Source organism: Gasterosteus aculeatus, chromosome 18 (genome assembly GCF_964276395.1).
Source record: "Gasterosteus aculeatus chromosome 18, fGasAcu3.hap1.1, whole genome shotgun sequence".
Taxonomy (NCBI): Eukaryota; Metazoa; Chordata; class Actinopteri; order Perciformes; family Gasterosteidae; genus Gasterosteus; species Gasterosteus aculeatus.
Window position 1 is genome coordinate 7160014 of NC_135706.1, and position 25044 is coordinate 7185057.

Here is a 25044-nt window from a genome sequence, read left to right on the forward strand (position 1 = left end):
AAAACACTCAGTGCCTTTATGTTACACAAGGAAATAAGTACCGGGAATACCGGGTCTCTGTATAAGCATGACGACGAGTCATATGTGCAAGTATTTACTCAGATACATCAGACATCTTTCCTCCAAGATTCACATGTTGCATGTAATATATTTCCACAAATACAAGTTGAAGTAGTCTAAAGGAAAGGATACGAATTCCTGAAAACACAGGTCATAGTGAACTTCGAGCTTAGTCCAGCACATCGTTCAGTACAACATATTATCATTCTACACTGTGCACAGACCACAACTGATTTGAATAGCATTTAGTAATAAATAATTTTAAAAAATTGTAGCCAAATGTTTTTTAGTGATAGGGATTCTGTTTAGGTCTCAAACAGACAACTCTGGTCAAATGCTATTCTTGTATGGTCAGTTAACGATTCGCTTCATTGAAGCTGCAATAAAACAAAGGAAAGAAGCGTGAACTTGCATGCAAAACCCTCAATTGTCCCCTTTTAAGTAAGAGGTGGATGGGGAACCTTACTGGACTCTGACAAAACGGCAAGAAAAGGACCACCAAGTAAATGTCTTCAAAGGGAAAGGAGGGCATTTCAGACCAGAATATCACTGTGCACTTTTTTTTAGATACCACCCTATAGTACATTAAATGAATACCCAATACCTTCATAGTTCTACAAACATATAATGTTTTGAAAAACCTGGTATGTACAATGCAATGAGCAGTTTTTAAACTCGTTGTGCTATATATTTTCATAGACACAGATAACATGAAAAAGCTCATCATCTTGCAACAGGAAAGTTGAATATCTTGTGCGGTCTTACGTAGATGATATTGCAAGCTGCAAAATGTATTTACTTACCCGATAAATAATATTGTCTGGATATATTTAGAATCCTTTCATTTCCTTAAATGGAGTAATTGAACGTGCAATTAGAACAAAAAAAAACAAAAATAAGAAACGTGAGCATTTTTTAACAGAACGACGCTCCAGTGTGTGAGCTCTTTTCACAATGCACGTAGCACCCTCTTGTGGCCGAGTTCTTACACTACATCTAACGCATTGACCAATAAAAAAGGCGGTGGCTGCAGCTTCATAGAATATACTCCTACATAGAAAGGAAAACACGGATAGGTTGAATGAAGGCCGAATGGAATCAACCGCCTTGTTGATTTGAAAGGCAACAGGCCCCATGATCAATATAAGAGATTGGAAAACAAAATACTACATTGTGGAAAATTTCAAGTGGTTCAGTGGTCGATAATTCATTCTCCATTTTCAAACACAGTATGAAACGATTCTGCAATCGTATCTTTGTGTTAAGTCCTTTTGGCTGTATCTCGATTGCAGAATATGTAGAGGACATGGAAATGTATTTGGTTACATTATAGACAACAAGTGAACTCAGCCAGAGACAATAAACATTCTGTCCCACCGAGGGGAACCTTGACATTTGAAGCTTCGGCTGGTTAGTCCACCGCACACACACGCACCTTTGTCCTCGAAGCCGCTCGCTAGCATTTTTGGCACATGGAACAAAGGAATAAAAATTGCTTCACTTTATTTCAACTAACGACAAAAAGAAACGTTTTGCCTAGTGTGCGAAGTGTCCAGTGGTAACAGACGATCAGATCTGAATTGTCTCTCTAACACCAGCAGCCTTTGCCTCGGTCGGCCGCCTCGCTGTCACAGAGTCCTTCCTCTTCCTCCAGAGCGGCAAGATTAATCTCGTCATTGACAGACATCCGGAGAAGATCCAGGTCCTTTTTATTAGCTGCCAGCACCTGTTCAGCCAATCGTGTGAAAGTCTTCGAGGGAGACACAGACACAGGTTGAAAGACATCTTTTTTTTTTAGTCTTCAATCAAGGTAATGCTTCAAAACGCAGGTTGGAAACACTGACACAAGGGTTGTGAGGTCGATTTCGACTGGGCCCCTCAGACCTTCAAATTCTTCGTCTGAGTGCAACGACATTGAATTCAATCAGGTCCCTCCCTCCCACCGTAACCATCTCTACATGTATTGTACATTAGATTGTAATGCTGCTCTGTACGTGGTCATAACATCATCTCACCTCGGATATATTTTGGTTGGTGAAGGCACTTGTCTCAAAGAAATCCATCCCGTAAGCCTTGGCCAGCTGTGAGACAGACATCAGTAAAGCATTGACTTAAGAAAACAACAACAACAACAACTGAATGTCATCCCCTTCCACACATGTGCAGTGTGATCTGCGGGCTGTCGGCTTTATGATGATTATAACAAACGATTATACGCGTTTTGAGGAAGTTGAACATTTTGGTAAAGAAGCTCGTGGACTTTGCTGCCTTGATTACATCTCTTATGTGCAATAATGATAAGAGTTAGTCGAGCTTAGCTTAAAAAGTGAAGCGGGATCAGACAGAGAGCCTCGATCTCTCCAAAGTTCAACATTCAGCCAAACAACACTGGCAACATTTTGCATCTCGAGTAGCCAAGCGCAGTGATTTGTGGTGACAGTGTGGTTGTTCAGCTGGAATCAAACTAAAATGCAAGTAGTCTGTCTACATTTATATCAGTCTCTCCTTTCTTTTTGCATTCGTCTGCTCGACTGGGTGAAGTTGTTTTACGACGAGCGGTTCTGGAGAGAGAATACGGGCGGCCGAGCCCTCAGCTCCGTCCTAACAGGCAGCTTTTTGTTTGGCCGATGCACGACTATGGGAGCACTGTCGCTCGTAACAGCACATAAAATGTCTAGGACATCCAACTGCATTTCTTCCATAAAGTGGCAACACGCTTTTCCTCAAATTTGAGCCAGTTTTCTCACGGAACCCAAATGGCTTTGAGTGCTCAGTGAACCAATTTCTCACAGAAAAAACAGCATCATAATAAATGTTAAAACATTATTTTTAAACCGTGTTAAGGAAGGCCCTATGTAAAGTGTCTTTGGATATCTAGAAAAGCCATATGTACAACGTATAATTATAAAGTATAATTTTTATTATTAATCCATTATGAGACTAACCCACCTTGACTCCTTGCTCCGTGGCCACCTGCCTCTTGTCCACCTCATCTGACTTGTTCCCTACGAGTATCTTCCGGACCTTCTCAGGAGCGTACTGCAGGGGTTTGTCAAGGGAATGTGAAGAAAGAACGAAAGAAAACAAAATTAAAGAGGATATTTCAAATGTCATAAGCTCGCAAAGGGGAGAAAACACAGCACTCAGGAAATGAGAACTAGATTAAAAGTAAACTGCAAATGTGCCAAGATCTTCAGAGTGTATATTCAGACGGACCCATAGAGGAAATTAGGTCCATCATGACTAAATTAATAGAATAAAGTCATCTGGGGAAACGACAGCGGGAAGCAAATCAGACAAGATTGCTTCCTGGAGCCTTTGAAGCAGACAGAAAAATGTGACTGAGGAAAACAAACATTCAGACAGATATCAGAAAGGGAGGATGGAGCACAACAAACACCGTAAAGCATCATCCGTCGGGCCTCAGCATTTGGTGGTTCTCACACCGTGTAAAGCAGCTGTTCCTGGTCAACCTGAACCTCAGTGCTGCCGGTTTAATCACCAACCTCCGTGACTCACCTCATCCACATCACTGGCCCACTTCATGATGTGTTGGAAGGATCGCTCACTCGTGATATCATACACCAGGAAGATTCCCTGAACAGAGATTTACATGGCTTTAAAAAAAGAAAAAACTAGTGCATTTTAAAGCATGACTAAATGACTACATTTGGAAAAATATATACTATTCTACATAAAACAGACCACCACTTTAAATTAATAGTCTCTACCAACAATTTATTTTTCATTGTAAGCCACTGGCAGATTGTAAAAACACAAAACAGGAACCGGATGTAATATCATTACAAGTTTCTGGTAAATGGACAATTTCATTTCAGGCATTTTGACCCATTTAACCGGCACATAACACTGTAAGACACGTGAAACAGTCTCACAAGTTAAAGGTCTTTGGGGTCTGAGTCAGTGAAGAGAGTGGAGGTGGACTACCTGTGCTCGTCTGTAGTATTGCTTAGTGATGGTCTGGTACCTTTCTTGTCCCGCAGTGTCCCTGGAGAGAAAACAAACTGATATGAACATTGGCATTGTACATCTTTTTATGATTCCACATCCCTGAAGATATTCAGACATCTCAAAGTTTAATTATTTAGATTTTGTCACTGTCCAATGTGAAACCCTTGTACTCAGGCGTGTCTCTAGATTTAAAAATGATTCATCATCCCTCCATCCAACGGTTTACTGTGTAATATCCAACAACATTTTTTAATCTCCTGCACAAGGTCTTCCAGCGAAGCCACAGTCTTACCATATCTGTATCCGTACTTTGATACCATCTATTACTAGCGTCTTCATTTTGAAGTCGACTCCTGTAAGAGAGGAAGAAAACGGTAAGGGAACACAACAACATCACAGAGGAGCTGCAAATGTACTCAGACTAAACGTTCTGGCTTTCATCTCAGTTATTGACTGAAATCGATGGACCCGGCGCGTCTTCTATAGACGGAGGGTCACCACTACACCCTGCAGCTTTGTACCATCACAGGGCGGATCAACGTTGATAGAATCAGCCTGTTAGGAGATGGGGATGATGATCCAGCCGTTCAGTTCTTCTCTTGCATCACACAGGAGTTGAAATGAGGGAGCGGGGGTAAATAAATACTGATTATTGGACAGATGTCAAGTTGTCCAAAAAGAAATGGCTCCACTCTGCTCTCTTTTTTTAGACGTTGGACCGTCTCCTTGGAGTAAAACACTCGTTTTAGGGCTTCTAGAGACCACACGAATCCCCAAGAAATCCATTAACAGTTCATCCCAATTAACCCGCCGCTCTGCATTTGTCACAGCCAACATCGGCGTCAGAGAAAGAGCTACCGAGTCCAATCGATTCATATCAGAACTGTTGTTTGTGGGGGGGGGGGCGTCTCTGCAGAAACAGCTGAGCTATTGGCGGCCTGGTAAGTTTCAGAGCTCTTCAAAAACAAGCTGGAGTCAAGGAGAGACTCGACGGCTTGCACTGCACTGACTCCACAGTGTAAGGCCTCGTTTAAGTGGTGATGCAGCCTTTGCCTAGAGAGCATTGAGACTAGGGCTGCAACAAACGATTATTTTTTCAATTAATTGGTCGATTATTTCTTCAATGAATCAGATAAAACAAAAACAGCATTAAAAAGTTTAATTTCAAACCCTTTATTCTAAAACAGAACTGCAAATTCACATTGCAAAAATACAGGTTGCTCCTTGAACACAATCATTTATTAAAAAAGAAAATAAAAATATAAGTCTCCCTCACAGTCTCCCTCACAAACACACCCCCATGTTCACTTGAAGCTTATTCATTGAATAATTACCATCATTGTAGTGCAAGTTAAGTAAATATATACACCCCATCTAAGTACAGCTAAACAACAACCAAGTGCTATGTGATTAATTTAAAATGGCATTTGTTAACAAATGTCAGGCGTCAAGTTGGGAGAATTGATTTAAGTATTGAATGGGTTTCTGATGCAGCGGTTCTTTTTGTCCTTTTTGTCTTTGCAGTTGGTAAATACCAGGTTTTTCAAGATCATGTTCCTCGTACGTGGTTCAACTAAGTCGATCAAATGTCCGATTATCCAGCTCAAATTATCCCACTAAACATGGGACGTCGGATAGACGTGCAGATCATGTCTATATTGGGTTCGTCGGTCCCTGACCAATTGTGGACATCTATTCGACGTCCATACTAGGTCCACTATTTGGACGTCCAACCATGACCCAACTTGGACGACATATTTACGTTCAAAATTTGACCTTCGAAGCGGGTAATTTTTGTGGACGTCATCTGGACGTCAATGACAGGCTGTTTATTTATTTATTCAGTGGGTAATTTTCCTGTTTTAGTGAAAAAAACCTACTGAACAAAACTAATAATAAAAAAATGTTTAATTTTATTAAATTAATAAATACATTCGAAGTAGCCGAGAGGGGGGGCTTTGGCCACTGATCTCAAAATAACCAACAACAGCAGAAAAGTCACAGCCGAGGACAGGCTTTGGATTTCAACCAGAGATGGGTCGTCGTGGCGCAGGGGTTAGAGAAGGTGGGCTGGGAAGCACAAGGTTGGTGGTTTTGAGTCCAGGCTGCCCCATGTTCCATGTCGAAGTGTCCCTGAGCAAGACACCTAACCCTTAATTGCTCCCCAGGCAAAAATGTGAAAAAGCCATGGGTTTAAATGTGTGATGTAAGTCCCTCTGGATAAAAGCGTCTGCTAAATGACATGAATGTAATGTCATTTGAAAACCAGTCAACGTCACTCTGATTGGCTGAAGCACACACATCATGTAAACGCCACTTGGTCAAGGCTACACGCCAGACATATGGCACGATTCAGCGTGAATTTCCTCTAAGTTGAAGGTAAGTTCTATAAGCCTAATGCATTCTATGTCCATGCCCTATTTCGTAGCGAATGGCAAAGCATGCCTTAACGACACACATTTTTATTTTGCGTTAGCTAAACAAAAGGAAATTAACTGGTACAGAAAACATGTCCCCTACCTCTTAGTTAGTATAAAACGTCTAAAATTAGTCTAAATTTGACGTTGAAAAGACGTCTAAAACGACCACATTTGTACTATAAATAGCCCTTATATGGAGGTCCCACGGACATGAACATTAGACGTGCAGTAGACGTCAAAAAAAAAGTAACACAAAAAAAGTAACGCTCACACATCCTCGTTAGTTTGAACCAGATGTCAATCATCAGGATAATGGCGCGTGCGCGTCCTACTTTAGAAGGCGGAAGAGTCGATCAACGAAAAAAGGATTTTTAACAGTATAACGGCAAACAAACTTAAAGGAAGAGCGTCTTTTTTCTCCGCTGACGAGCAGGAAATGATCATGAACGCATATGAGGAGATAATATGTGAATTTGAATAATTTCTGTGGGATGAATTGAACGCATTATACATATTTTACGTTGTGCTGTCACCGTACGGGGAGGTCAGGTCAGGTGAACTCAGAATGACCTTATTCTCTAGGCACCACGTGCCGCGTTCCAGTGACGTTTGCTGAGGTCAGTAAGTGACATGTCGCCGCTGCTTACAGGTCATTACCCGCAATGCTGGGACGTTACCAAGCCATCCAGAAAAAGTGACTGAAAAAAACGTGACTGAAACCACTAGTCGAGGCACAGTTGTCTACCTAGAGAACTCCTATACAGCAGTACCTTACCATCTTCCTCCAATAGTTGGTCGACTGGTGTGGTGCTTCCTCCGAGCTGTGCGAGCGCCTCCTGCCTTCCGAAAGGCAGCAGTGACGCTCTAGGTATCGGTAGGTTACTAGTCTGTAATTGCATCTAGTTCAGACGAGCCAGAATATGTAAAATCTGTCAAAACACACGCCAAAGGGTGCGTGTACGTGCAGTGACGTAGGGGCATGTCAGTGACTTTTGGGAGAGAAATCCCATCATCATTGATTTCAATCATTTAAAAGGAACTAGTGGCTCTTATTTTCCATCAACAACACAGGACACATTAACAGCGTTAGGCGTCCAAGCGTCTCGCTTGGGTTAACAACAACATTAACCCATAATGCCATTGACACGCTTGATCGTCGTCAGGTCCCGTGGCCCACTAGCACCTCACATAGGTTCCCAGGCCAGAAACCTTGGTGTGATTATTGATGGGGCGTTTAAATTAGACAAGCAGGTCAGCTCTGTAGTTACGGCTAGCTTCTTCCAGCTTCGGCTTCTAGCCAAAGTCAAACCCATCTAAACAGGGCTGACCTCAAAAAAAGTCATGCTTGCTTTTATATCTTCGCGCTTGGACTATTGCAACTCCCTGTATGTCGGTATCGGCCAATCAGAACTCAACCGTCTACAGCTATTGCAGAATGCAGCAGCCCGTCTCCTAACCGGAACAAAGAAGCATGGGCACATAACGCCAGTGCTTTCCTCTCTCCACTGGCTTACGGTTAGGTTCAGAATTGATTTTAAGAGTCTTTTATTGGTTTTTAAGTCCCTGCATGGACTGGTCCCAGAATATTTATCCAGCCTTATTAATGTGCATCAACCCTCCAGAGCCCTGAGGTCAGCTGACCATCTGGTTCTAAACGTTCCTCAGTCGTTCCTTAAAACAAAAGGAGATCGAGCCTTCGCAGTAGCGGCAGACTGTGGAATGCTTTGCCGTTTTCTGTGCGGTCTGCGACGAGCCTTTCACTTTTAAAACTCGCCTTAAGACTCACTTGTTCACATTGGCCTTTGGCTGAGTTAAGCCACCTGCATTGATCTTTTATGAGTTTGCCTTTTACCGTTTTACTGTTTATTTTTATTTATTTTTATTTTATTTTTTGCTTGCTTGTTTGTTTTACGTTTGCTTGTGTAGTTTTTATCCTGTAAAGCACTTTGGCTGGCCACTGGCCTTTAAAAGTGCTGTATAAATAAAATTGACATTGACATTTACACAATGCAATGTGGCAGCGTCTTTCAGACCCAATAACGTGAAAACTAAAGTACTTAATGCAACTATAAAAAGGTTGGAGCCAAATTACTAATTCATTTGGTAATCAGGATGACATATCATTACTATTCTCTCTACACACCTGTAGTTATTACTTAGATTCGGTGGCGATTTCGCGGGGATTAAGTTTACGGACGTCAGCCATACGTATCAACATTAGTCCATGTTTGATAGGTAACGTAGATGATTACTTGCATAACCTCTTTACGTCAAAAGGCACAGCAGAGTTGTGATTTTCGCCGTACGTGTACGTTTCCCTTATTCGCAATGAATGGACGGCGCTGATTATTTCTTTTTGATTATGCGTGGGCTATATTTGTCATCGTAACGTCTAGACAATTGGAATAACACACATATTGCATATATTATAAGAACAGTAAAATACATAAGTTTATTAAATTAAACGATCTTTACCTGACGCTACGTCACTGGTGTGCATATGTGGCCGAACCCTTTTGAGAAGGAAAACATGTATAAGGCAAATTAAATGGTTTGATAACACTTATGAATTTGTATACGTGTATATGTTGGGGATTCCCCCAGTAACTTTCAATTATCCTTTTCATCAGGCTTTGGGAATAAATTGATTGAGTACAGATAAAAGTACGTCTGTCAGGTGTCATGTTTGGAGAATTGATAATTGATAATAAGTATTGATTGCGTTTGATTCATTTGTCCTTTTTTCCCTCCCAATTCGAAATTTGATATTCAAAATGTATTGTAACACAAACAAATTAGCATAAACATATCAATCTATCCATCTTGAAAGAGCGCCGCCCAATGGCACATCGTTGCATTGGAGAATTCCAAACAATCCATTGGCTCGTATTTCCGGTTAACAACACAAAACACATAAAAAGTAGGATAATCACCACGGTGGCTGGAACAAACGTGATTTAGTCTGAGGGCCATCCCACCAAATCAGCACATAAACTGATACAAGTGATTTCTTTATCAATATTCTAAATAAATTTGTGTTTATCAAGTTTGGGATTTTCAATCTTTGTGATAAACTGGGAGAGGAAGGATGTTTCTTCATGGGTCAAGAGTATTCTGCTTCTTTAAGATACATCAGCTATTTAAAAGCACTCTTGGGTCAAGGTTGCCAACTGTTAGTTTCATCATGTAAAGTAGACATTAAAGTACTTTAAAAGAGACAAAACTCATGTACACAGAAATGGGCAGTATTTCTATTACTTGTATTTACGTATTTCAATGACTTGAGTATTTTGTAATTTGCATTCAACACGACCAATAAAAAAAAAAATCTAAATCAATTTAGAGTGGAAATGTTGTATTTAAAATGCTCAATACACACTGGATTTCATCCACCCGTATTCTAATCAGCTATATTGACGAAACAAATAGACGCTCCAGTCCACATTGTCTGCTTGTTTTGTTCAGTTGAGTCAAATGAGGCCCTTTTATTGAAGCAGGTGTTCTTACTACAATGCAAAAAAAGGAATGACGCAGCAGACTGTTTGATATTTTACTGAATCTGGGTGTTCATCACAACAGCGGAAGTTCTGCAACAATTTGTCAATCTGCATGAGACTTATGTGCTTAAAATTTGCTTTCACTGCAAAATAAATGCTTAAAAGAAATGAGTCAGTTGTCTTGGCTTCCAACACTTAAATCAAAGACTTGTTTTGAAACCAAAGTAATTATTCCCGCTCCTCTTCGGAAGGAACTGTGACAATGGAGAAGAGCACAATGTGCAAGGACAGGCCGATGTTAACTTAAGGTGGCAGCCTTTCACAATCAGCAGTGTGAAAGCCATGTACAAGCTAATGGGTACACACCCAATTGCCTTAACACATTAGCAGGGTTCCACGATACAAGGCGGCAACACACGTCGGTGTGCTGTGACAGGCTCACTAATGGACGGATGGGCGCCCTGGCACTAGTACACCGGGAATGGGTCTGTGGACGGCCATTTGAGGCCTTGAGGTGAGTATTTGGGGGATTGACACACAGACAACAGCGTGGTGGCAGCCAGTCAAACACAAGGTGGGCAACAAAAAGGACACCCTGCTTACTTTTTGATTCTAAAACAAGGGCATATTTTGGATTAACATCCTGGTGTATTGAAGGAGACTTTACACTAGTGATTGACACTATAAACTCATGTTTCCAATGTAAACTGAGATAACCTCAGGATAACCCTGAGATGTGCGGTGGACGTGTCCCATTGTCCGGCCCCTTAGAGACCACAACACCGCTGGGATCGCGACTCGGAGGACAGACGCTTGTTGAGCGGTGAGTTAGGGCAGCGGCTGGGCTCGTACTTCAGGTGCAGAGACAGCAAAGAGCTCCGAGCAGGGACGGTTAGGAAGATTAAAGTCAGCAGTGTGACTGAAAAGCATTAATAAATCACCTCAGCAGCTGCTCAGTGTCACAGAAACGTGCACTCGGGGGCCAAGACTGAAGTCTTCGAAAAACGGAGTGACTTGTTAAAATAAAGTGTGATAACCGGACGAGTGAGGGGGTGTCCTCAAAACATTTTTGGACCAGAGGGATTTTTCTGATAATGGAGACTGAAAGTTGAGCTTTTATTTTAGTGAGCTGTAGTTCTTTGTGGATTCCACTATTTAGCCAGATGTGCCATTCATTGTTATCTAGATTTCAGTGTCCCACTCATGTCAAAAAGCTGTGGTTTCGACCAACTCTTCGGAAATTGATTGTCTGAAGGCCTCAGGGATAACTATATACATCCTACCTACCGGTATTTTATGAAGCTTGTAAAATACCTTTTATTATTACTGGCCACGAGAAGCCGCATTTAACATGAAAAAGAGAACTTCAAACCCAGTCATAGTTTGAGCCAAATCTTGATGCTAGAAAATCCAATAATATCTTAGATGGTATTGTTCAAACTTTGTGGCAGTCCAAAAATGTATGGTCTCGCAGTCTTTGCTGGTCATATAGGTTCAGATTTCATCTGCAGGGATCAGTTTAAACTATCGCGCATCCGTTAGAGTCTGCTGCTCACAACTATTCCTCTGAATGCATTTTCTGTATTCTATTGCCTTTTAACACTTATTTTGAGCAAAAGCTGAAACAAAGATGACTACATGCAGACATGATTGCAATTATATAAATAGGACTACTGGGAGGAATAGACAAAAAAAAGGGCAGTTAAATGCAGAATGACGAGCAGAGGAGTCTAAAACTTGAGCCTCCTGCTGTGGATGTGGGTTAGTTGGTTTGCAGAGAGCTTGGGCATCAGAAAGCTTTTGAATTGACCATAATAACAGCGATGCAAACGCATCATTGGCTGGAATATGTTTATAAATGATGTTAACATGAACCTTGAATAATCAGCTTTATTTCCCTGAAGACGTTTTGAGCAACATCTGCCTGCAAATTACAGCTTGACAACCAGCTTCATAATTATTCTCACGACCTTATTCAGGCAGATATTTTCGACTAGAAAAAAAAAGAAAAGAAAAAAATCTGTCAAATCCAGGAAGAGCATTTCCTGACATCAGCTTATCTCAAGCTACACTGGTACCGACACGTCACCTTCCATCCAATTACTACTATGTCAGAAAATAGTTGCTACCACAAACAATAGAAGCCAACTAGGACACAACTTCTCCATTAACCGGATACACCCACGGATGAGAGACAATTGCACTATGTGACGGAAAAGAAAAAAAAAAAAAAAAAAGAGTAAATGCGTTTATTGTCCTTCCTCATTGCCCTCACCTCAAAGTGAAGCACGATAATGTGCTCGTCAGGTTCATGTTCTGTCCTAACCATGGAGGTAGATTGCACAGCCCATGTTTACTATGAGGGAAGAGGTGAATAGTTCAGGTAAGTTTTAAATCCATGACCAAAATGCTACAAGGTTTGCTCTGTATACACTGAATTAAAAATCAATAACCTTCAATCTATCAAATTCATTTAACAAAACCACTTGTGTCATGGCTTGGCAGGGAGCAATGGAGACTGAATCACACAAAAGGTTGTGTGTGTTGGTTTGTTTTTACAAACAAACATTAAAACCAAATTATACAAAATATTACAGGCATCTAACTCTACTTATTAAAACGGAGTAAATTAAAACTGTCAAAAAGCAGCTTATCCCCAAATATGAAAAGTGGCTTTGCCACTTTTAAAGGTACTGGTTAGTGTGCTGTTAACTCATCTGCATGGCTGCCAAGTGTTGGACCCCCCACCCCAACCAATGCAATCACACTGATTTTATAGTCGACACTTCTTTATTGTGGGTGAACAACGCACCAGAACCACTTAGTGGATCAGAATTTAAATATACAATGCAATGACGACAGGGAGAGAATTACGCGCAAACGACATGAAACGTTAGAAATTCCCGGCGAAAATATGTGGCTGTTAATTAACGCAATTGACTGATGCAATTGAATTAACTCGTGGTGGTAAGGCAGAGTCTTACCGATTGTGGAGATGTGAGACGGGTGAAACTCGTTGTCCGTGAATCTGCACAACAAACATGTTTTCCCAACCCCGGAATCTCCAAGGAGCAGGAGTCGGAAGAGCACATCGTACTGCTTCGCCATGGTGTTCGGATGTAGAGTTGAATTATTAATTCATTAATAATTAAAATGGCAGTCAGCTAACTCGGCGACGGATGACTGATCCTTCCCCGGCTGCTTCCCATGTCTGCTCAGGTGGTCCACATGAGGCGTTGACGACGCTGCTTCTGTGTCTTTTTGTTAAGTGACGCTGGGCGACTAAACGGGGATGCTCAGGCTCCGCGTGCAGCCTCCAGCTTCCAGTGGGTGCGGTGGACCATTGTCAAGTACGACCCGATAAGAATAGAGACTTCCGGTGGGGTTCTCTCCAGCATAAAAGCAAATGACACATCAGGGTGACCCATCCTGCACTAAGATATCCACACTTGAAGGACCTTTTTTATGTACTTAAAAAAGGACATTTTATTCTGAAGCATCAGTGACGATTATACATTTTATATGTTGCTTTATCTAAGATTTGGCAGGAAATTGACGTTTGAATGCACTTTTATTTTGAAGGCAAAGACATACCATTTCCGGTATTTTGTTGATGCACTATAGATTCGCGAGAGAAAGCGCGCGGTGAGCTTGTCCTCGTTTTTCTTGATGTTGGCGACGTATCGCCAATTAAAAACAACGTATTGTTTTTACGTTAAATTACTCGTTAACCCTGCCGTTACCTAATAAATCTCACTTTCGACTCAAGAGGCTGCGCGTATCGGGTTTTTTCAGCGATTAAGATCGTCCTCCTGGAGACACCGTAGTGGGTCATCGCGTAGTTTCCGCCACACTTTCCGCACCCCTGTTGCTAACGGTTCCCTCAAATCAACATGGACGGTTTACCGACGCCTTTGCGGTGCTTCAATGAGTGCCACCCGGCAGAAAAGTTCGCGGATGACGGCGTGGAAACGGTGACTTCTGTGGAGCAGGTGAGGGGAGGCAAAGAGGATCGGCGTTAGGGGAGGGGGCTCATGCTAATGTTAGTGGAGTTTGCTGCTCTTCAGGTCTGGAAAAGTGATTGAAAATAAAACTCAACACTTCTTAGTTCTTATTGTTATGAATCAGCCCATGTATTCGACGCATGCTTGATAATTATAAGCATTCATAGCTAGCTGGTCAGCGAACTAGAACTTTTAGCTAGCATCTTCAATGTTACTATAATGGGATTAGGCATTAATTCAATTAGCTGTTGGCTAAACCCGAGACGCCGCCATGTGAACTAACGAGACTCCAAATGGGAAAAAAGCTCCAAATAAATGAGATATGTATTGATCCAGAGTTAGTGTGTTATTGGATTCAAACACGGGCCTTTTAAGTAAGAGACCCCTGAGAGTATAGTGACCCCTTCTCGTTGTTTGTTGGCCAGACATCGGCCTCGGAGTCCAGGATTGTCGGCTTGTATTAGCTAATCAGATATTGTAATTGGCATAATAATACTTTATTACAGGAGATTGCTTATGAATGGATCTAACCTTACTTGACCCGCGAGAGAACCTCTACATTTTGTTTTAGTATCAGGCACCTGTACAGCTAAGTTACTGCCAGTTACCTTTTCCCCCTCATCACTGCCCACCTCTCACCTGAAGGGGAAACTCCATTTAAACCAGATCCGCCGGGACACAAAGTCGAGTGGGTCCCACATCTGTGAGGAGGGGCTCGAACTGCTCACTTTCTTTCCCTCCGAAATGAGCCACGTCCACGTTGCCGGACCTATAAGCTGCCTCTCTGCACACCTGCTCTGATTAAGGTGCCTCCGTCCTGTTGCTTGAAGGGGAGGCCGGGGCCTCCACCCACTCTGCAATCCATCCCACAGTCGAAGTCCTAACGGCGCTCTGGGTATTTTGTAGGCAGTGAAATTGAACGTGTGTCTCTTTTCAGAAATGTAATTGGAGTTCCTGTTCCCGGTCTATGCCCGTTCACACTTCTTAGGGTTACAGTCTTAACCTTAAGGTACTGTTTGTCAGGGTCATAAACACACCCACCAGACAATATAAAAAACAACAACATACAAACAAAAAAACGATCATCCTCCCCACAAATCATCAACGGAGACGCAGCCCGGCCCACGACTACCTCCAGTGTCCCCTCGTAGGACTGGCTAAGCTGTGAGAGACATAGAAACATCTGCACCAGGAGGATAAGGAAGCCTAAATCCAATTATTGTCAGTCAGCTCTTTCTGTTGGTGACAGCTCCACTAAATGTTGGCTCACAGTTTTGTTTTTGCTATTCTTTAGCTCACACTGACCTTTTGTGATGTTAACACTTCTTTTCTCGCCCTTTTGTTTTCCACTAGAGAAAAGTGGAACAGAGTATTGAAGAAGTCATCAGTGTTTACAAGCAAATACACAGCGTACCACAGTAAGTATCCAGAGTGAAATGCGCTAGTCGAACAAATTGAAGGAAATACCGCGGTTGAGTTTGAGTTTTCTCTGATTATCTCTGATATATGAAAAGATGTGCATTATTTTAAGAATCGTCCGAGGATATATGTGCTGCATCGGTTTTAAAACTGTCCATGAGTTTGACAATCTTTTATTACATGTAATTTTCTCAGAGTGCAATGCTAAATGGGAGAAGTTTATTAAAAAGAGAATTGAATCTGCATCATCTATATCTATAAAAAGGAGTCTAGAAAATAAGTACATTTTCAAACCCATGGAAACAAATTGGTCAGATAATGTGCGGCTGTAGTCATGACGATCACCTATTTAAAGGGCTCATACCATCGTTGAACGCATTTACTGCCATTAGGAGGGATTTCCCAGGAGGTCGCTCATTGGCTGTGGCTGCTGTAGATCACAAACACCTGCTGTGCGCCTGTAGAGACGGCCGCAGGGTGATGCGCGATGGCTGTTATCTAAAGGGTGTGTTGATCAGCCCACGTTTTGCTGCTGTCAGCTGTCATCAGTCGCCTCTTAACGGGGTGACTCATCTCATTACTATGACAACTGCATGCCCCGTAATGTCACTGCTATAGCAGCCAATGGGAGATGTTCTATACTATAGTGGAGCGGTATTATTCATTATTCCACTTGAAGTCATTTAGAACGTTTTTAATATTGCATTAGACTTCCCGCTGTTCGCCCTCTCTGTCCGCGCCGACATGTAAACAAGCCGAGTTGAAGTCCTCTTGACAACATAACCGGGTGGGCTGGGTGGCTTTTTATCCCTCGTCCTCCCTTTCCGATTGCTGTTGTGTTTCGTGTCGAGCCGTGAATCGCGGGGCAGCGATCTGTGACCCGCCCTTTGTAGGCGGAGCATGATGACATTCGTTCTTTGGCGTTTGGTGTTTCTGTGGAGCACACGGTAATTAAAGTTACTTTCACAGCCAAAGATTAGGCCTTCCACGAAAATATTATTCGTGGCGTACACTGATGCAATTTTGCTCCAATAGGTGACACGATAGAACAAATTGAAAATGGCTTTTTCCACCACCACTAGTTGAGGCTTTATTGTCTTACAGGCGCACCGCCGTATTACCGGTTAAAATTATTATATCATCACTTTAAAAATAAAAACCACCTAAAAAGGGGTTGGATCAACGGTAGAAATGGTATTACAATCTTAGTCAGGATGATTTATTATATTACTTATGCTTACCTACTTACTTGCATTGTTAGGAAAACTTGTTTTTTCAGGAATATATATTTATTTATTACATTATTTGGTGGGACAACACATAAGTGTTGATGTTGAATGTATTGTGCAGCAGACAAAGTAGTCCCAAAGGTTTACCCAAACTCACCAAAAGTACTGACAACACAAACCCATCAATGTTTCAGCAATGTAATATTCTGCATTTCAGTGTCTTTAACCCTTTATTAATAGTTATTTGGTTTTATTTTCCTTGGTTGTTCTTAATAAGAAGTTACACCCTAATGACTTCCTGTTGACAGAAAGTAAAGAGCTGACTGCGGTTGTATTCACTGCTTTCTCTCACACTTTCTCCAGTACTTTTTAATCTGAAAAGAGAAGTTTCCTTTCTCCAAAGGGTGTGAAATGAGTTTGTTTCTCAGACGTCTGTTTTGACATTTTCCCTTCAAGCTGCGAGTCTTTTTCTAACTGCTCCTTCTGTCCTATGTTTGTTCTTCAGGCCAACGTTGTTGCGGGAACAACACTACCAATATCTCAAGAAGGGCTTACGTCACCTATCAGATGCTTACGAGGTACAGTATCCCACGGGTCGAAACCTCTTCCACGGCCATCTTAAGTGTGCGATAAACCCAGTGACCCGTCGAGCCCGTCCCCCGACGTCCACTCGGGCGCTGCTTTGGTTCCTGCGAGTCAGTGAAAGGAGCAACGCTCTCTGGACGTAGAAACTAAAGCGAGTGTGCGTCGCAGAAATAACACGTCCGATCACCGCGGCAATGTTTGGCCACGGAAATTCCAATCTGAGCCTTGCCGTGATACAAGAAAACGGCACATTAGACCTCCAACTGCTGTATTGTTTTGATCATGAACACTGAAGACGTGATATTCATCCCTGCGTCTCTCAGCTCTTCATCATTTTCGTCTCCGAAGGCCGAGTCTCTGCTGCTGCGTTTGCTGCTGTCTCACTGACTGATCTCACCATCTTGTTTACTGCTGCAATTGTTCATCTGATGCCCATCTGATCGTGTGTGTGTGTGTGTGTGTGTGTGTGTGTGTGTGTGTGTGGTCTATGTAGTGTCTAGATGCCAGCAGACCGTGGCTTTGCTTCTGGATTCTTCACAGTCTGGAGTTACTAGAGGAGCCCATTCCTGCAGCTGTCGCCTCGGAGTGAGTTACACACTCTAACAACCAGACTCCTGTCGAGGGACACTGCCAACGATTTATTAACCTTGCATAGTTCTCATAATAACTGGAGGAGAGCAAATGGTGCTGTAATGAAAATGCTTCTAATAAGCAGCAGCTACACATACAGTGTAGTTATATTATTATCATCACACCTGAAGATTCATCATAGATGGAAAAGACTAGAAAGATAAACAAAAATCCTCTAATGAGCAGTGGTCTGTGCATTTTTCCAGCATAACATCAATAATAATCAGCGTTGTACTGTTATAGTAGTTTGGTGCCTTTTGTAGTCCATAACTGCAACACTCAGCGTGGTTACATGGATTCAAATAACTGGCTTAGTTGGACTGAAATCGAATGATCCGTTTCACGTAAACACCTTTGTCCGACTATGTGCGGTCCGACTACGATCCGATGAACACCCCTGGATAACTCAATCCGATCCAGTTGATAGTTCGACTATTGCGGCATGTAACGGTGAATCGGATAAGGAACTGGGCGTCTTCTCTCCGTTATCAAATCAGCCAATAGCGCCATTCGCATTCGCTGTACTCCTATTAACATCATGCAAACATAGTAGAGGGATGTAGCTTCACCTTGCTCTCCGTTCGCCATCTTTCTCGTAATGTTGATGTTGTTGTTGGTGGTTGTTGTTGGTAGTGGTGAAGCGGTCAAGCGGAAATGGCTGTATCACAACTAGTCGTAATGAAAACAGCGCCACCTATCGTATCGGATATGACATGCTTTCGGCCAATGATTCGATTTATTCACTGCCATGTATATTGGGATAATAGCACTTGCCCCGAAAGATAGCATAGTCCGACTAAGCAAAGATTCGAATTATACCATCATGTAAACACGCTGACTTAAATCAAGAGTAGTGCAGGAAGGAATTTGTGTTTTTTCCCCTCCAGTCGAGTGTCACGACGCTACTGGGCAGAGCGAGCAGGTGTTTCCTTTGAGACACTGTTGCTTTTATTGCCATTAAAATGTCATCTGATTAAATCACTGCCAGTCCAAAGTAACACTCAGCCCACCCCCCCGGTGAGCGGCACGTCCAGGCTGCCAACCCACTCTCATTATTACAGCGCGGCGTGCCAACACACCGGCTGGCACTGCCCAGCGCCAACATAACACACACACACACACACAGAGGATTCATAACAATGCATCCTACAGCAGATTGCTTCCTCCGTCCCATGAAATGCTCACTGTTCACAGGTCAGTGGTGCCACCCGACTGGTGAGCAAAGGTCATCGGCTTTTCCTTCCAGAGCAGTTTTTCTTACTTCTCTCCGTGGGGGAGGGTGATGTCAGGGGGAGAGGATGGGAGGATGAGGGGACCGGCCCGGCGCACAGAGGCTGGAGAGAAACGAAAGTCTTCTGCTCTGTGCCACGTCGGCTCCAGGGAGCCGAGCCAGGGGCCGCTGGGCGGAAACAAGCCGGTACATTATGCTTGTTCTGCAGAATACTCCCCAGCCGTGTAGTTCTCGTGGTTTGAAACTGTAATTACGTTTTTAATGCGTGACAAAAGGGGTCGTCAGAGGAGGATGTGCACCGTATTAGGTTTTGTTTTTATCTCACAGGAAAATGTATGACGTGTCTTTTTCTTTTAACCAGCGTTGCACGTAATTAGACACAATCGCGCCGAGATTCTGCACAGCCTCTGACAGCAGCTCAGACCTTCTGTATAAACCACGCTGACGGTGCATTGACACACGCTCCAATGTCTCCATCCTCAGTGATCCAATGTACCGCTTCTGTTATTTGACTTTTCAGCATTAGTCGAGTGACGTTTGACTGTCTGTCTGTCTGTCCGTCCGTCCGCTCTTGGTCTAAACTCTGCGACGTTCTTCTGTCCAGCGTGTGTCAGTTTCTGGCTCGCTGTCAGAGCGCCGCGGGCGGTTTCGCCGGAGGACCGGGACAACACGCCCACCTCGCGCCTACCTACGCCGCCGTCAACGCGCTGTGCATCATCGGCACAGAGGAGGCCTACAATATCATAGACCGGTACGGTGCACCCACTCACCAAGAATATACAAAACACTGTGTATCCAATCAACTTAAGGGTGTCCCTGTGTTCACATCCAGCCTCAATGAAGAGGCTGCAGATTATAATAGCTAATATTCACAATGTCTTCAGTCAATGGCTGTATAATGAAGTTTTCCATTAAAAATCATTTAGTATAATTGATTTATTAATCACTAGCTAATTATACGAGCATGCAGGTTGTGTTCACAAGGCTTTGACGTCTCTCCCTCTCTCTCTCCCCCCTTCCTGCTGTCCAGGGAGAAGCTGCTAGATTTCCTAATGTCCGTGAAGCAGCCAGATGGCTCGTTTGTGATGCACGTTGGGGGAGAGGTGGACGTCAGGTGAGATCCCACAAAGTAACGCTACTTCCTGCCCCTCTGTTCGGTTCCCTCCCTCCCTTCCTTTTTTTTTTTTTTTTTCCAGCGTGCCACAGAACTTCAAAAGTCAAACTCTTTCACTCTTTGTTGTTTTGTTGCCAAGCAGCTAATGTTCTGCCGTCATCTATTATTCAAACTCTCTTCCTCTCCGACGCATTTGCTTAACTGTCTCGGTGTGAAACTAAACTATGAGTGAACAACCAGGATTTAAATTCAATCATGACTGAATCTGACTAATAGGTGGAGAGAAACTAGTCCAGTCACTGAGCACGCTCTGACATAAAAAAACATTTTAAGTTTTTCGGGTTAAGAACCGACTTCCTCCATCTGTCTCTCTGTCTCTCTCTCTCCCTCTTGATCCACATCCACCTGCTTTTTTCTCCCTCTTTTCTCTGTAGGAGTGCGTACTGTGCAGCTTCTGTAGCGTCGCTCACAAACATCCTCCTCCCTAAAGTGTTTGAGGACACGCCCAACTGGATCCTCAGGTACGGCCCACCGCCGACTCGTCAAAGACCCATTTGTACCGTTCCTTTCCTGCGTCAACCAGGGTGTGTATTTTCAGTGTGTGTGTTTTGTTCCCCCCCACCCAAGCTGTCAGAACTGGGAAGGTGGTCTGAGCGGGGTGCCGGGTTTGGAGGCCCACGGCGGGTACACGTTCTGCGGCACGGCGGCACTTGTCATCCTGGGAAAAGAGCACATGCTGGACCTTAAAGCGCTGCTGGTGAGAAGCTCATCGCTCTGCTTTTAAAAAAAAAACATTTTCTTGCTTGTCCAACAAAAACCAATTGGTTTTCAAAAAACGGGCTGACCTGGGGGGGCCGCCTGGACGCTATCGGTGTCAGTCACAGCAGGGCCTTTTGTGCTCAGGCAATATCCCGTGTACAGTGTGCTCGCTGGCGTGAGCAGACCAATAAGAATAAGACCGTACCACCCACAGAAGGTTCCATTAAGTAAAAGAACTGATAACGCCTGCTGGAGACTCATTCGGATTCATTTTGTGCTTGTTTAGATAAGAGTTGGTCCTGTATCTTGATCCAATATTTTCTTTCCTGCAGATCCATTTAGAAACATCGCCGCGAGTGTTCTTTGTAACAACATTTTTTTGTTTATTTGGTCGCCGGGCTCTTATTGGAGGTCAAAGTTTCCGCCAGGTCGTGTCACAGCGGCGTGTGATGTCCCCTCTGGGATACTTTAGTTTCTCTTGTCATGTCGCTGCTCCGGGAGAAAAGAGAGGGGGAGAAGCGCCGCCCTGGAGCCTCAGGTTGGGGGAGGCTTGTGCTCAGGGACAGTGGCTGTTTTATACATCTCTTATTCAAAGAATAAAAGCAGCTTGGGTTGGTTGCTGTGGATTATTTTAGTCAACACTTTGTAGATTTAAAGGCAGTTATGGAATATGAAACGGATTACCATCTCTTCAGTTTAAAATCCCCTGATACTTAAGAATCGTATCTACACAAAGACTGGGTCCTCTTCAGGGAGGAGGATGTTCAGTTGGTTGCAATCTGCAATCTTCCCTCTAGATGCCACTGAATTCTGCCCACTGGTCCTCTTTTAATAACCTGAAACAGGAAGCCTGTTTAACGCTCCACCGGCGGCCGTCGCGCCGTCAATATTTACACACCATGTTCTAGTGTCAGTGTGATCGTAAAGGGAAACGTGCCTCTGACCGGTCTGAACCAGTTCCCCACCCCGCATGCTATCCGACTGCTGCCCTCTGAAGTACCGTGTGTCTGTGCAGGTCGGGTACCATCATGCAGAACGCGAGTGGATGTGAACCCAAACCAAAAGCCTTCATCAATTTGTCCCTTCTACCGAGTGAAGCCGGATGAGTCACGCTGCGCAAAAGCCGCCCCGGCTTTCGTCTCTGGGAGAATTAATTTGCCTTCCGGGACCTGAGCGTCCCCCGCTTCGCTAAACGAGACCCGTGCTTCATTTGAATGTGGGAACATTTCACCGGCAGAGAAGACTTTTACATATTGCCCGGCGGTGTACAGAAAAGGGGAGCGGCGTAATTCCCACAGAGCAGCGTGTTTATTCTAATCGAATAAAGACGGCGCTGAACTCAGCCGCAGCGCGCGTGAAGCATTTATGGTGTAGATTACTGCAGGAGGACCACGTGCCTTTATTTAAAAGCGAGAGCGTTTGGCTATTTGCATGTTACAGCTGCATAACCGGCGCTGTGGAAAGTCTCTTTCCGCTCTTCTTTGTTTCACACTGTTCTGCAAATGTGTGAAGGCCGGTAAAGAGAAAAACCGTGAATATGATGGCTAATTATAAAGCGCGCGTGTCCTTTTTGTTTCACAAGCGCAACTACAGAAACTGGTGTTTGTCTTAAAGACGTTTCCTTCCCTAAGGGCCGAAATGAATGCCTCAACCGTTAATAAGCTGAACGTTGTTCCCCCCCCTTCATCCGGCAGACTGGACCCCGGCGGGTATTAAACTCCGCAGGACTGGATGTGCACCAATTAGCTGTTTGTCGACAACATCGCAAGTTCTTCTATTTAAATAATATGAAGATGTTTCCCCTCTGGGCCCCGACGCTTAAAGCGAGTAGAGGATCAGAGTGGAGCCCCCGGCAGGTCACTCACGGTGTGTGTTTGTCGCGTGTCCTCCTCAGCGGTGGGTCGTCAGCAGGCAGATGCGGTTCGAAGGCGGCTTCCAGGGCCGCTGTAACAAACTGGTGGACGGCTGCTACTCCTTCTGGCAGGCGGGACTGCTGCCTCTACTCCACAGGGCCTTGTTCAAAGAAGGTACTGCATGTTTCCCCTTAAAGCCTCCACAAAGTCATTGTCAAGATGTGTGTGTGTGTGTGTGTGTCCTACAGTAAACGCCTTGCAGGTATTCTGTGTAATTGATAGTTTTCAGAGCTGAAGAATCCGTCGGGAGGGATTGATTGAGTGCTGTGTTTACTCTCGCTACACTGCGCGGATGATGTGCAGATAAACACACGGGCTCGTCGTTTCCAGTCTTACCAGTTCCTCCGACCAAACATTCTGAGCACATGTTCTACTATTTTTTGGTTTCGGACGGATTTTGAAAGACACTGTAAACACGGTATTCCCGTAGCAGCCACTGCTCCGCAAACGCATCGCACACGGAGAGATGGAGATGAAGATGTGGGGCTAAACTGTAAAGAAGCTGCTGGTGCTCGTACCTCTGGAAGTGGTTTCAGTCTGAAGTTGTGTGCAGGGGTATCTGAGCTGAGTCGGCAGCGGTGGATGTTCGAGCAGCAGGCCTTGCAGGAGTACATCCTCCTGTGCTGCCAGAACCCGACGGGGGGCCTTCTGGATAAGCCTGGCAAGTCAGTACCCCACCATCTGGACACACATGCGCTCTGCACACAGTTCAATGTGATTCACGTGTTGTTTTCTTCCCCCTCATGAACATGATTTACGCCGTTCTTTGTTGCGTGTCCAGATCCAGAGACTTCTACCACACGTGTTACTGCCTGAGCGGCCTCTCGATAGCGCAACACTTTGGAAACATGGACCTCCATCACGAGATGATCCTCGGCAGGGAGGAGAACAGACTGGTGAGGATGAAATGACACCGATATTGGCAATTTTCGATATTCTTTAATAGTAGTGCAGCCCCTCATGGATTTTGGTAATAAATAAAAAATCAGCTCAGGGTTCATATTTTAAGATTTAATGGTCTCAATATCTCAAGATTAAGATGAATGGTGAATAGAGCGTGACACCGTTGCTTTGAACGAAGGGCGTGCCTTTCATTTCCAGTGTGAACGTCTGATTTAAATGTGTGGTGTTGATAAGATCGCATGTGGTTTCACATGTCGGTGGAGCTGGTTTCATTTTTTTTTCATGTTTCCTGTCGCATTCCTGGCAATTAGGGTCGGTTACAGTAACCCCCCCCCCAGATATGCATATACCAACACTGGATTATAATACAGAACTAAGGAGCCAGCCAGCCGGTAAAAGTAGAATGGCTTCATGCTCGGGACATCTGAAATGTCTCCATGGAGACCAGAGGACAGTTTCCGCTGTGCTGTAATTAAAAGGCACATTATAGGCAATAGACAAACTGAGAAACAACGCAGGTTTTATATTTCCCTCTGATTGTCTCGCAGGCGCCGACTCATCCAGTTTACAACATTTGTCCGGAGAAGGTGGCGAAGGCTCTGCAGCACTTCCACCGGCAGCCCGTCCCCCACGACGACACCGCCGGATCACGTGACCATCAGTCCTAGCTGGCCACCAGTGAAGCCGGGACCGCCCGCGGGGCAGCAGACCCGACCCCCCCCCCTACGAACGGTTGACTGCAGCTTAAAGGCGGGCCGGACTTCGTCTGAATAGGTCAACTGTTTGCGGGGCATCTTAGCATTCGGCTGGATTTTTGCTTGCGCTGCGTAACGTTTTCTATACCTGAAATAAAAGTAGAACCTCAGTTAATAAATCTTTGCAAAGAACTTCTTGGTATGGTTATGAAATGGTTCACTGCAACGGTCGACCGTTAAGAACTTCATGGTCCTGCAAAATCTACATGTGTGGACGGATGTAACTGACACCAGTATTTTAAGCCTAAGTATACTCAAATGTGGTTATTTTTAGGCCAACAAAATAAGATTCAATACATTGTTAATCTTTTTATTTTCTATAATTTACTAATAAAATGACTTATTAAAAACCGAACAGTGAGAATGTCTGTTGGCTTGACAATTAGCAATATAAATGTTCATATTCCCAATAATGCTGCTCTGTTTAAAACTAATGTACAAAAAAATCTGCTTACTCTGTAAAAGAAACATACTTTTTGCGGTCCGTGTGGGCTCTGACATGCATGTTGGCTGGTTCCCCTCCACACATTTTAAACTAAACCAGTGGGAGAGG

The 25044-nt window shown here is 43.8% G+C and overlaps 2 protein-coding genes across 4 annotated transcripts; one reads left to right on the plus strand and one right to left on the minus strand.

The window, feature by feature from the left end:
- Window positions 1-78: 78 nt before the first annotated feature.
- Window positions 79-22920, minus strand: rab15 (RAB15, member RAS oncogene family). Of its 2 annotated transcripts, none has more exons than XM_078093058.1 (7): window positions 22786-22920; window positions 4325-4385; window positions 4009-4069; window positions 3580-3657; window positions 3010-3099; window positions 2076-2141; window positions 79-1810 (listed from the first exon to the last, which is right to left on the minus strand). In XM_078093058.1, exons 2-7 carry the CDS (start codon window positions 4369-4371, stop codon window positions 1649-1651), a joined length of 504 nt encoding a protein of 167 aa, XP_077949184.1. In that variant the 5' UTR covers window positions 4372-4385; window positions 22786-22920; the 3' UTR covers window positions 79-1648. The 2 variants fall into 2 exon arrangements, with proteins under 2 accessions (XP_077949184.1, XP_040015956.1); XM_040160022.2 differs by lacking the exon at window positions 22786-22920 and adding an exon at window positions 12934-13313.
- Window positions 13513-24846, plus strand: fntb (farnesyltransferase, CAAX box, subunit beta). 2 transcript variants are annotated; one of them, XM_040160021.2, is made up of 12 exons: window positions 13513-13941; window positions 15307-15371; window positions 17107-17179; window positions 17680-17771; window positions 19652-19798; window positions 20078-20161; window positions 20596-20682; window positions 20789-20918; window positions 22815-22947; window positions 23387-23498; window positions 23615-23729; window positions 24285-24846. In XM_040160021.2, exons 1-12 carry the CDS (start codon window positions 13843-13845, stop codon window positions 24402-24404), a joined length of 1257 nt encoding a protein of 418 aa, XP_040015955.2. In that variant the 5' UTR covers window positions 13513-13842; the 3' UTR covers window positions 24405-24846. The 2 variants fall into 2 exon arrangements, with proteins under 2 accessions (XP_040015955.2, XP_040015954.2); XM_040160020.2 differs by having other exon boundaries at window positions 13545-13941; window positions 23264-23498.
- The last annotated feature ends 198 nt before the right edge of the window (window positions 24847-25044 follow it).